Consider the following 12,625-nt stretch of genomic DNA (forward strand, 5'->3'; position numbering starts at 1 on the left):
GTTTTATTATGGGATGCCATCCTTTTATTACCCAAATGCTGGTTTTCCCCATATTTGACCATTGCTTTCCAGTCACAGAGTAACTTTTTAACATTATTTGAGTATCTGCTGTGCTCAAGTACTGAACACAGTACATTCAACAAAACCACATCATTTAGTTTTTCCTGGGGGGAAGGAGGGAATCCCTTGGGAATACTGTACTCATTGTCCCTTCCTTGGGGTTTCTCTTGGGCAAAGCTAACCTCAAGCACAGTTTGGATAGCAGGTTCAGTTGGCCATATCTTATACCTTATTCCACCTTCTCTACTGGAAATACCATCACCCGAGACCAATACACTCGGGTGGCCCGTGGCTTTGGGAGTGAAGGACACTTTACTACTGCTGATGTGGGACTCAAAGCCATAAAATCCCCTTAAATCAGGGGTTTTTAGCCAGATTTCAGGGGGTCCATGAAATTGAATTGAAAAACATCAACTCATGACCTCATTTCCTCTGACCTCGAATTGAAATCTAGCATGTCCTTCACTCATGAGTGTATGCAATAAATTGCAGTCATGTTCATTTCCTATCACATTACAGTCACGTATCTCGAAAAATCGCTTACACTCATCCGTACTTTGATAGTACGATAGTTGTTAGACCCAACGCTAGTTGACTATCATAAAACTATCTGCTGCTACATTCTGAGAAGGGGTCTGTGGCTTTCACCTGACTGACGAAGGGGTCCGTGGAACAAAAAAGGTTAACAAGTCCTGCCTTAGATTATGCAAGTATGCTGGGGCAAATCTAAAGGATTTCTGGATAATACTTAGACTATGCCTCCAGTTGATGGATCCTTCCTGAATTTGCCAGTTTGGGAGTGAAATATCTCTCCTACCAGCCCAAGATGAACTTTGGTTTATTTAGTCTTTTCTCACCTGGCAACTGTCAACACCACCAGTCAAGAGTCCGGCACAGAGCTCCGTCGCTTTGACTCTCCCATTCAAATACTCATAGCGATTGCACACTTTATTTTCAATCACAGGGAGCTGGGCTTCCTTGAGTAGACCTCTGCCAAAGGTACCTGTGTTGAAAAGGATCAAAGAAATGGTTATTGGAGCCAAAACGTGTTCACGAGGAAACTTCCAGAAGAACAGGTGGGCATTGTTAGAATCCCTTCTTATTTGTCTATGTAACTGCATGTCAGTTCCTAGGACTACTAGGACTCGTTTAGACTTGGTTTTACTTTTTGACCCCAGAAAGTACAAACATTACATAAGATTTTATGTTTCCATGACCCAGACTGAACAATCTGGGCTTCTTCATGGTATTTTGGTTTTTGTTGCTCTTATTTTTGTTTTGGGTTTTGTTTTATTTTTTTGTTTGTTTTCGTGGGGGTTTTTTTCTTTTGAAACTATAAACAATAAATGTTAGGAAAGTTTGTGAAATATGACTGCTACTATTTTCATATATTCTCTTTCAAGTTTTTCATAGGCATATTTTACTCCCTACCTCAAACTGTACAATTTCACATCCTGAGACATTTCACTTAACCTTATGTCCAAAGGACTTTTTTCATAATGCTGTGACCTTCAAAATGAATATTTCAGAGGCTACATAATAACCATACAGTAGATGTACAACCATAAATGTGTGCGTGTGTTTGTTTAGAAGGTCAGGGATTGCATGGGAGGCAGGCGCTCAACCACTGAGCTACATCCACTTCCCCAACCATTTATATATTTTTAAAGATACATAAATCACAGAAAATGTTACAATAAAAAAATGTAAGAGGTTCCCATATACCCCAATCTCCACACCCCCCACTCCTCCCACATCGACAACTTCTTTCATTAGTGTGGTACATTCATTGCATTTGATGACTATTTTTTGGAGCACTGCTACACAGCATGGATTATAGTTTATGTTGTAGTTCACACTCTCTCCCAGTCCATTCAGTGGGTTATGGCAGGATGTATAATATCCTGCATCTGTCCCTGCAATATCATTCAGGACAACGCCAAGTCCAGAAAATGCCCCACATCACACCTCTTTTTCCCTCTCCCTGCCTTCAGCAACTGCCATGGCCACTGTCTCCACATCAGTGATGTAATTTCTTCCATTGCTAGAGTCACAATAATTCTCTATTAGAATACCAGTAAGTCCACTCTCATCCATATTTTCTTCCTCCCCCCTGTGGACCCCGGGATGATGATATCCACTCCACCTCTAAATCAAAAGGGGGCTTAGATCCCACATGGCTGATGGATGGGATTCTCCTGCTTGCAGCTGTAGCTTCTCTCCCCAACCATTTATATTTAAAGAAAAACATAGCTAGCATTTAGTCAGAATTAACCTTTTTAGGCAAAATCTCATTACATGGCAAGCCCTATGAAGTAGGCACTTATATTATTCCTTTTTCACAGTTAAGGAAACAGCCTCAGAAAAGTTATGTAATTTCCCATAAGATCCCCCAGCCTGTACATTGCTGAACTGGGATTTAAACCAGGGTGTAGTACATCAGTGTCAAGTTTTTCATCACTAGGTTTACTGGTCCCCACAGTGGCTTCCAACATTCCACATCTTCGTTCATGTGGCTTATTCATAATCCTTAGTATTTTCGTAAGCCTATGTTCCCACAAGTTATATAGACATATTTATGGCTTCCAACGACATTGCCAAATTATTTTCTAGCAGGATATGGCAGGGTAAAATGTCACTGGAAAAAATCACTTCACCACACCCTTATAAGAATTTAATATACTTTTTTTTACCATTTGCTAGCACAATAGGTGGAACTAGTTCTAATTCATTTTCTAATTTATATTCCCTGATAATTAGGAAGAGTGAACATTTTCCTGTGTGCCTGTTTTACTGTTTGTATTTCTTCTTTTGTGAACAACTGCCCGTTTTACTCGGGCAAACTGAACTACAAAATGTGCAGAATTGCCAGAAGAAATGTTGTTTTCCATATGGATACATATAGGAATGTCTGAGTGGTTTTCTTTTACAAATGATCCAGTTTTCCAATTTTGCAAGCCCAGCTTTCACCAGCGCTTTTGCCAAACGAAACAAAAGAACTTTGCTTTCCTTCCCTCAAACCAGCCAGTGGGATGATGAGGTGCTATCCCTGTTCCAAAGACTTTGAATTAATGTAGATAATTGCCTTTGGCTTCGGGAGACTTAAAAGCAGTCTGGAGTTTCCACGTGCACATTAGAGGACCACCCGTCTGCAAAAGAGAGGCTCATGAGGGTCTCCCCCCAAAGCTGAACTCAGCCCTCACTGGCCCGTGAAGCAGGGTGCAGCTGCACAAGCCTCGGTTTAGGTGGGACACGCACTGAGTCTCTGCACGGAGGGGCAGCTTTCTCATCCTGTTGTGCTGAGAATTCATCGGGGCCAGCGTCACCGCTGCTCTGACTTCTGATACGCGTGAATGAGCAGCCCCAGCTGTCTGAGAAGTGGATGTGGTTTGTGAGGTGGTGCTGCCATCGTGTGGCCAAAATAGAGAGAACACGGCTGAGGGCTGGGGGACCGAGGGGGACCCCAGGAAAGATGTCCTAGAAAACAAGAGCGGGGGAGCAGGGCAAGTCCAAGGACTCCGGAAAGCACCCAGTGATCACGGATGAGAGGTCGACGGGGACACACACTTTGCATGTGGAGTATCAAAGTCAGGGGGAACAGTGGGAGGCGAAGAGGAAACAGGAGACCGTGGACCTCCACCCAGAGGCCCAGGGCAGAAGGAGCGCCCGTCCTCATCGTCGCGTGGGACGCTGGTGCCCGGCACCGAGTGCGCGTTCCGAGGCTAGCCCCTTTACCTGTGGGCAGCTAACCCATCTGTAGCCAGCTGTAGCCAGGGCCTCTGACCGGGTCATTAGTTATGGTGTGGACTCCTGGGTGCAGAGGACGTGCAAAGATCTCTTAGATGAGGTGCGTCGGGCACACCAGGGGGCAGATGGCCCCGTGGCCGAGGCCAGCATCGGCACCTGCAGAGTCCGGGAGAAAGCACGGTCTGACCGCACTTCGACGTTGTGCTTCTGGCCTCTGAAACCATGACCCAAAGCATTCTGTCGCTTCAGCTCACCCACCGGGCGGCATTTGTCGTAGCAGCCCATGCACACTGAGACGACTGGTAAACAGGCCTGGGTCATGACCGCTGACTCCTCCTGGTCCAGTTCATCTTCTGAGAATCGTTTCCTCGGTAGCCACACGGGTGGAACCAACAGAGGAAGGCAGGGCCCAGGGCAGGCTTGTGTGTTTGGAAAGGCACTGGAGGGGTGGGGGTGAGGGTAGAGAAACAGCAGGTGGTCTTGGGCAGGCTGGGTTGGATCAGGGCTCAGCTACATGCCAGCTAGACGATATTAATAGTGATGTGGTAAGCACGGAAACTGCTAGATTGAGCACTGCATACACACTACCTTATTCTCACAACACCTTAGAGGGTGATCGTACTGTTATCCCATTTAACAGATGAGGAAACTGAGGCTCAGGGAGATTAAATAACTTGCCCGATGTCCCATCAAAAGGGCGAGAGCCAGAATTCAAACCTCAACATTGGCTGGTGTTTTGGGCTGTCTGGCAGCCCTTCACCCTGCACCCCATCACTCGATTAGGGGGTTTACCCTTCCCCCATTCTTGGTGGGAGTGGGTCCACACACACACACACAGCTCTAGGGGTGGAACAGACACAAGCCATTCAGGTCACCCAACCCAGCAGTTAGAACCTAGTTGGTTCACCAGACCTTAGGGTACTTCTACATGCATTCTTGCAGAAGCCACCTCTCTCAGCCCTGGTTGCACCTGGAGGCTTGCAGAGTTACCCCAGCCCTCAGCCACCACCAAGGATGGCCTAAGAACACTGCCTGTCCCTGGAGGGAGAGATCCTGGGACCTGGTGGCATCATTTGAGCCACCAGACTCTTCAATGCACAAATAATTTCCCTTTCTTGCTAAATCCACCTTGAATTGGATTTCTTCTCCTTTGCAAGAAAGTTTCCTGCTGTACCTATACTGTGTATCCTTAATCAAAAGCTACCGTTTACAGCGTGCTAGGTGCCGTGTGCACATTTTCTCATTCTTTCCCCTACAGCAGCCCTTCAGCCCATTTTTCAGCCAAGGAAAGTGGTTCAGTGAGATTGCCTCATTAACCTTCTCTGAAGCTCGGACCTTTTTGTGAATAGAATTTCTAGCTCATTGTGGCACTTCAATTTTAAGAGACAAAAAGGGGAATGGAGGTGGCTCCAGCCATTGGGAGGTCATGGGTTTGGTTCCCGGTGCCTCCTAAGAAGAAGACGAACAGACACAGAGAGCAGACTATGAGCACAAACAGCAGGGCAGGGGTGGGGATAAAAATAAATTAAGCCTTAAAAAAAAAAAAGATACAAAACGCCTGGGACCAGCCTGGCACATGCATAGGTGAGCTCCACTTGAATTCACTCTGATTTGCCTCAGTGTTTGCGGGACTCAGACAGACAGAAAAAGGAGGCTTGGGAAATCCGGGAGGCGAGATTTTTTTAAATAGTAGGAAAAGAACAGAAAGAGGGAAGTCAAGTTTGAAATTGTCTAGACCACCGGGCTTTAGCCTTTTTCCGAAGCCACAGAACCTGTCTCCAAAGGAAAGCTTATGCAGATGGCTAATGGGTTAACACAATTTGAAAACACTGATTTTACAGATGAGGAGCGAGGACAGAGAGGTAAAGTGGTTTGTCCAGGTTTCCCGGCTCATGGCAAGGCCAAAACTATTTTCCAAGTCCCCTGGCCCCGATTCTGATGATCTCACCAACACTTCTGCGGACAGCGGCGCCAATCCCAAGAAATTGTTCCAAGGGGTCAGGACTAATGGATTTAATTGTTATTGGAGACGGGACCCCCAAGCCCTGCATCCTTCATAAATGTCACCCTCTTACCCTGCACCCATCAACCAATACCAAATGCCAGCCTAGAATTAGGGAGACATGGGGCCTTCCCCCTCAGCCCCCAATACCACTCTCTCACCGCCTCTCCAGCACACATCAATCGAGGATATTTGAGAAGGCTTCTTTTGCTATCATTTTCATGTTGTTGTTTTGCACTGTGTTTGGGAACACATTGATAGCTTCAGGGAAAAATAAGTTAACCCTTAATATGTAGGCTTGTGTCAAAACCCTACTGATTTCCATATTTCATCTTTTGAAAATGGCTTCACACAAATAGGTACTGCCAAGTACTGACATCAGTCCATGAGCATGTGATTTTAATTGGGCCTAGTCATCTCTTGCAAGGCCTGCATAGAATTCTATTGGTCTTTATTTGGTATTATGTGTCTTTTAGCATGATGCCATTGCAGATTAATTGCCTCCAATTGACGATGAGGTTGAAGCTCCCCAATTGCCAATTGAAAATTCTCTTTGCCCTTGCATCAAGATCCAAAACAACGCTACTGCAACTGTAGTTTGAGGTCGTAAAATGTATGCACTAGGGGATGGGGATTCATTTCTTGTTTTGACTTGGTAGCATGGAAAGTGTGTAAAGCAGCTTGGCGTTCTGATGATTCAAATGTTAGTTTTTGCCAAAATGACTTACCATGGTATAAGTTTCACCTATTATAAAAATCCCCACTGACCTGGAAAAACAATATTATGGGCTAAGAGACTCAAAGATACTCTCCTTCCCCTTTCGGTTTATCCCTTGTTGACAGATTTTGGAGACTGTGATGATTAGCCTAGTAGGTCAGCTCAGCCAGGAAATAGTGCCCAGTTTTTGGGTCGAGTAAGCACTGGGCTAATTATAATAACAAGAGTGTTTCATGGACTTTAATCATCAGTGAGTTGATTGCAAAGACAGCTGATTACACCTACAATCGCCTAAGGAGATTGCCGTCAGCAATGGGTGAAATCTCATCCAGTCCTTTGAAGTCCTTGAAAGGGGAAGTGGTCTCGACACTCAGAAGGAGAATTCCCATGTCTACTTCAGAGAGCCAGTGTGTCTCCTGGGAACTCATCAAGGACCTCATCAGGTCCCCTGGGTTGCAGCCTGCCCTGCGGAATTTGGACTCGTGCATCCCCATGGCCCCATGAGAGAATTTTATAACATCTCATACTATTTACTGTTTCCCTAGAGAATCCTGACTACTACGGAGACATATGGAAGTGGCCAGTAAGAAGGGGAAAATTCGTCCAGCTTTCTCAGAAATGCGCGTTTTCTCATACAAGCTATAGGGAAAAACCAATTCATTACATGGGTCATGGAAGTATCTCACCTTGGGTTTCACCCCAGCCGGTGATATAACATTCTGTTCGGTCGGCAACCACGTAATTTGCAGGTGGCAGACAAGCTGGGATGACTTTGTCAGTGATGATGGCAGGGCTGATGGGAAAACATCAAAAGTTACCTGCGTTGGCCCTGCTGGGAGACGCCCACCCACTGCTTATCAGGGGCTCGCCCGCAATGAGACGCTACTTGCCTCGAGACCCCGGAATTCTCCAAGTCAGTATTTGCCTGCTTCCCTGACACAGGACTCCGTAGAAAGGCACTTTTCAGCCTCACATTTGCCTAGAGTATTTATGAACTAAACTAATGTAATGTTTTAGTACAAAGGCATCCATTGTGTATATGAAAACTGCTGGTGGTGATCGCCTCTGGCAGGACAGAGAACAAAAATTCCATTTTCATAGCTCTCTGGTGCACTCTTGAAATTTTATACCAAGTCCATGTTTTGCTTTGACTCTGTTTTGTGATAAACTGGTGCTTGTTTGATTTCCAGCTCTAATCGGAGCAAGAATATGCTGCTACTGAATCCTGCACTGAGCCCAGGTATTTCGTGTTGCCTTTCCCAGTGTTTGATCGAATGCTAGCTACCAGGAAATGACTAAGAAGTTAAAATTCTTCCCACTGCCATCTTGCCATTGCATTCTCAGTTCCACACGCCCTTTGAATTTCAATGATAAAAAGTTAGCCAAACCCATCTCGGGCAGCTGCTGGGACTATATTTTTTAGACAACTAATTTTTTTAATTGTATTTTTTGAAGATATATAAATCACGAAAAATGTTACATTAAAAAATATAAAAGTTTCCCACATACCCCACCCCTACCCCACCCACTCCTCCCACATCAACAACCTCTGTCATCGTTGTGGCACATTCATTGCATTTGATGAGTACATTTTGGAGCACTGCTGCCCCGCATGGATTGCAGTTTACATTGTAGTTTACACTCTCCCCCAGCACATTCCATGGGTTATGGCAGGATATATAATTAGACAACTACTTTTTAAGAAGAAATAAGGGCAGGTAAAATTTTTAAACCAAAAAAATTACACATTTCATAAAACTCTGATGAATTTTGGATATGTGAGAGGGCTTTAACATTCCTAAATATGGATCTGTGAATTCAGTAAATTAACCTCATGGATATATTTCTTCAGTGCAGGGTGTTCTGGGTTTTGTTTGCATTTTGTTTGTTTACTTTTTGTAACAGTCCTGCATATAGTTCAGGTATAGCTAGCAAACCCCTGTTCTAAAGCAGGAGACTTGTTTGGTTCAGTACAGATGTTTCCTGCCTGTCATTTGTGATGGGGACTTTTACATGAGTGCTTTTTCTTTTATTTATTTCTTGTTATGTGTTATGTATTTGTTGTATTAAATAAACAGGGATGTACATATTAATTTAAGGGGGGAAAAGGCATCAACCATAGGCAAAACTGCTAGCTGAAATGCTGCAATAAGCACAGAAAATGTACTGTGTGACCGTGAGGAAATTGTTCCATCTCCTAGGTCCTCCTAGGTCCTCAGTTTTGCTAATATTAACACATCATGGCTGTAAGAATCTAACAAAATACTGGCAAACAAATGAATGGGAATTGGCCATAAACACCATGCATCTTAGTTTGCCAAAGGCTGCCAATGCAAAAATGCCAGAAATGGGTTGGCTCTTAAAAAGGGAATTTATGTGGGGTAAAATCTTACATTTCCGAGGCTGTGAATATGTCCAAATCAAAGCATCATCAGCGATGCTTTCTCACCAAAGGTCAGCTGCTAGCAAATCCTGGATTCCCGCCAAATGGGGAAGCAAGATGGCGGGTCTGCTGGTCTCTCTCTACTTTCTCCTCAAGTTCAACTATGGGCGATCAGGCATCTCTCCCTGAGCCTCAAGTTTTTGAGCTTCTCAGGGTTTCTCTGCCTTTCTATAGCTGCAGGTGAACCTGGAGTCCTCTCCCTCACATGGCAAGGTCAGAAGAGTAAAACTCCCTTTCTCTGTTCTCTCTCTCTCTCTCTCTCTCTCTCTCTCTCTCTCTCTCTCTGCATCAGTTTATACAAGGCCCAGCAAGAGGGCAGACACTCAACCTGGGTCACGCCTCACTGATACAGTCCAGTCAAAAGCCCTACAGTGATCTAGTTGAAAGTGATCTAATCAAAGGATCCCTTAATGGAATCTAATGCAATTAAAGGGCCTCACACCTACAGGAAAGGATTAGTTCAAGAACATATACTTTCCTGGGATTCACAAAATTCAAATAGTCACACCATGCATCAGTGAAATGGTATTATCTTCAAAGACCTTCCACATGCCATAGCGTTCCAGGGAATCTCAAACATTAGAAGGACGTTTTTAGACTTAGTTCTATTTTAGGGAGTCCAAGGGGAAAACAGGCTGGAGATGAGAAATGCCCTATGCTGATCAGTAGCCATCCTTGTCACCAATTCTGAGGCAGACACAGCTTCTTGGAGGCACCAGAATAGACCCTCCCTCCTGCCTCTGCTCAGCAGGGCTACTCTGAGGGTTCCCCTCCTCCAACACAAAATGCCTTAGACTTTTGGGGTGTTGGGGGTGGGGGATGGGTACTCCCAAGCTCAAACTGTGGTTCATCCTTTCAGGAAACACTTCCAGAACCCAAAGTTCCCCAGGTTACTTGTTCAGACCTCAATTTGTGCCTCCACTAGGACCAGAAGGATGGACAGCTTGTACCTGGATATTCGCTGGGAGCTGAGGTGAGGAAAGGAGATTGTGGAACACAGGGGATATCAGCTCCATTTTTACACTAAGCCAAGAAGGTCCCTTCATTCCTTTCTAGAATGTTAAAACATCCCAGGAGGTCCCCCCTTCAGTCTGCTGGCCCAGAAAAGCTACCAAGAGCTTCAAGGCCAGAGAACTCAGAGCCCCTGCTGGTCTGGCCCATCATCATCATGGTCACTGCCACCATGCTGTCACCAAGAACCTACTGGTGGCGCTAACATACTTGGTATGCCTCGTGGCCTGCACCCAAAGTGGCAATTCTCAAAACAGCAGCCTTTTATTTAACTGTTGTGATGGCTGGAGGCTATACAGACCCCAGGAAAGTATGTCCTTAAAGCTATTCCATTCCTGCAGCTGAAAATCTATTGTAAGTAGGGCCTTTTGATGAGGTTACTTCAGTTAAGGCATGGCCCATGATCAGTCTTAATCCTCTTACTGGAGTCCTTTATAAGAGAATGTAATTCAGGGAGAGAGGGGGAGAGGGAAAGCCACAGAAGCAGGAAGCTGAAGCAATGAAACGCAGAAGAGACCAACAGACACTGCCATGTGCCTTGCCATGTGACAGAAGAGTCCAGGGTTGCTGGCAGTCAGTCTTCAGGGAGAAAGCATCACCTAATGATGCCTTCATATGGGCATGTTCACAACCTTAGAACTGTAAGTTTGTAAGCTAATACATTTCCATTGTAAAAGCCAACCTATTTCTGGTATATTGCTTTTCATCAGCCTAGCAGGCTAAAATAGCTATCCTCATTGGGACTTATTTCAAAGTATTCCTGACTTTAAGTGACATAAAAAAGTTTATCATGCTGTCAAGTTTAATAAAACACCATTTCATCAGGCAAAATAAAACCAAGGGAGGTGATGATGTTGGTGATGGTGATAATAATTTGCACTTGTCAAGCACATTGTGATTTTGGTAGTGTTTTGGACTACATTATTTCATTTTATTCTCCAAAAATATCCTTATGTTGAGAGAAGAATTGTCAAACTGGAACCATTAAATAATTTTCTGATCATTAAAATGTTTGGTGACCTAAAAGTGAAAGAGTTTCAGGGGTAAAAGTACAAAATATGTTTCAATTCACTCTTTTTTACACAAGAAAATTGAGTCCTGGTGACTTTTTCAAGGTCCCAGGTAGTAGGTGGCAGAACTGGAACTGAGTTCCAGGTTTTCTGACTTACATTCAGTACTCTTTCCTCAAAGCTGCCCTCCCTTTCATCTCATACACTATGTCTTCCTGCTTGTTACCTAAGTCTACTGTTGCTGCTAAAACTCTATCATAAAGAAATGTTTCCTCTTGTCTTAGGGCACAAACCACAGGTGAATGCTTACCTGCTTAGCTTAATCAGGGCAATATCTGCTCGTGTGGGTTCCAAGAACAGCCTGGAAGCTTCTATTTCCTGAACATCTGGTTCAAGATTTCTTTCTCTGTGTGCACCCAGAATCACCTTGTATGCTGATGGCCATGAGGGCCTAGAAAGGATGGTAGAGTTAAGAGGAAAATGGGGCCCTTCCCCTTCACCAGCACCCCTTTTGGGCCATGAACGGAATGTCTTCTCTTGACACTGCCACCCAAGGTCTGGGAGTGAAAAGCACAAATGCACAGTGTGGACACATTCCTGGTTTCGGTCAATATCCTGGTAGTTGTGGGCCCTTGTAAATAAGCTGTCTCCAAGATGTTCCTTCAGCTCAGGTGTGGCCCAACTGAATCAGGTTGTGCTTTCATCCAGATGATTGGAGTCCTTTATAGGCAGAGTGGAAGTCAGATAGAGACAAGCAAGGAGAAGCTGCCATATGCATTGCCATGTGACAAAAAAGCCAATGACCAAGGATAACTGGTAGTCAGTCTTCTGGGAGAACATTCTCACTTACTGCTTTTGGTCTTACTACAAAGGAAGAAGGCAACAAACCCAGAAATGAGCCCAAGGACAGACCCATTCAGGGAGCCATGGGGAGGCCCAAGCCTGTCACATTTGGAAGTCTACCCAGGCCAACAAACTCACCTCAACTAGATCTTTTTTCTCCAGCTTCCTTCCAGAAACAACTGCCCTGGTAAATCTGCTTTGGGCTTCTTCACCTCTGTTCACTTCTCCTTAGTCTCACTGCCACTTCCTAGTTCTGGACCATGTCAACTCCAGCCTGGAGCCTCACTGGCTTCCCTAGCTTTGGGTTTTCCTCCCTCCTGCAATAATAACTTGTGTTCCACTCTTAGTGCAAAAGCTCGCAAGACACATTCACAACTATTGCCTCACTTCCTCAAGTCTCCCTCTGCCACTGTCTTCCACAGTCCCTCCTCTACATAAAAGCTAGAGAAATATCTGTTTAATATAAATGGATTTTTAACAGTCCCTTTCTTTACACCCTCAGTGATGACTTGGAATAAAAGGCATTAGAATAAAATCCAAACTCTGCATGCTGGCTCTAAAGGCATCCCTCTTGCCCCTCACCAACCCACCCCCAGGCCCTAACTCCACTCCCTCTACACATCCCCACCCCACCCCAGAGTCCTCACAGGTGCCAAGGAGAAGACCTTATGCTTGCTATGCCCTTTTCCTAGAAAATCCTTATCCCAGATCTTCAGGGCTGGAGCCTTTCATTATTTAGGTCTCAGGGCAAAAGTCTTCTCTGGGATCCCCTTCCAGGCTACCACAAATGT

At 44.8% G+C, this 12,625-nt stretch overlaps 1 protein-coding gene across 2 annotated transcripts in view; it reads right to left on the reverse strand.

Moving 5' to 3' along the window:
- Positions 1–12,625, reverse strand: part of PLG (plasminogen) — a 60,584-nt gene that overhangs the window by 456 nt on the left and 47,503 nt on the right. For both annotated transcript variants that reach the window (XM_004449798.5, XM_004449797.5), the window contains exons 16-18: positions 11,302–11,442; positions 7,214–7,320; positions 918–1,063 (exon numbers count right to left, since the gene is read on the reverse strand). In XM_004449798.5, the coding sequence (XP_004449855.1) occupies positions 918–1,063; positions 7,214–7,320; positions 11,302–11,442 (394 nt within the window). The remainder of the gene's footprint in view (positions 1–917; positions 1,064–7,213; positions 7,321–11,301; positions 11,443–12,625) is intronic.

The sequence above is a fragment of the Dasypus novemcinctus genome, chromosome 28 (genome assembly GCF_030445035.2).
Source record: "Dasypus novemcinctus isolate mDasNov1 chromosome 28, mDasNov1.1.hap2, whole genome shotgun sequence".
NCBI lineage: Eukaryota > Metazoa > Chordata > Mammalia > Cingulata > Dasypodidae > Dasypus > Dasypus novemcinctus.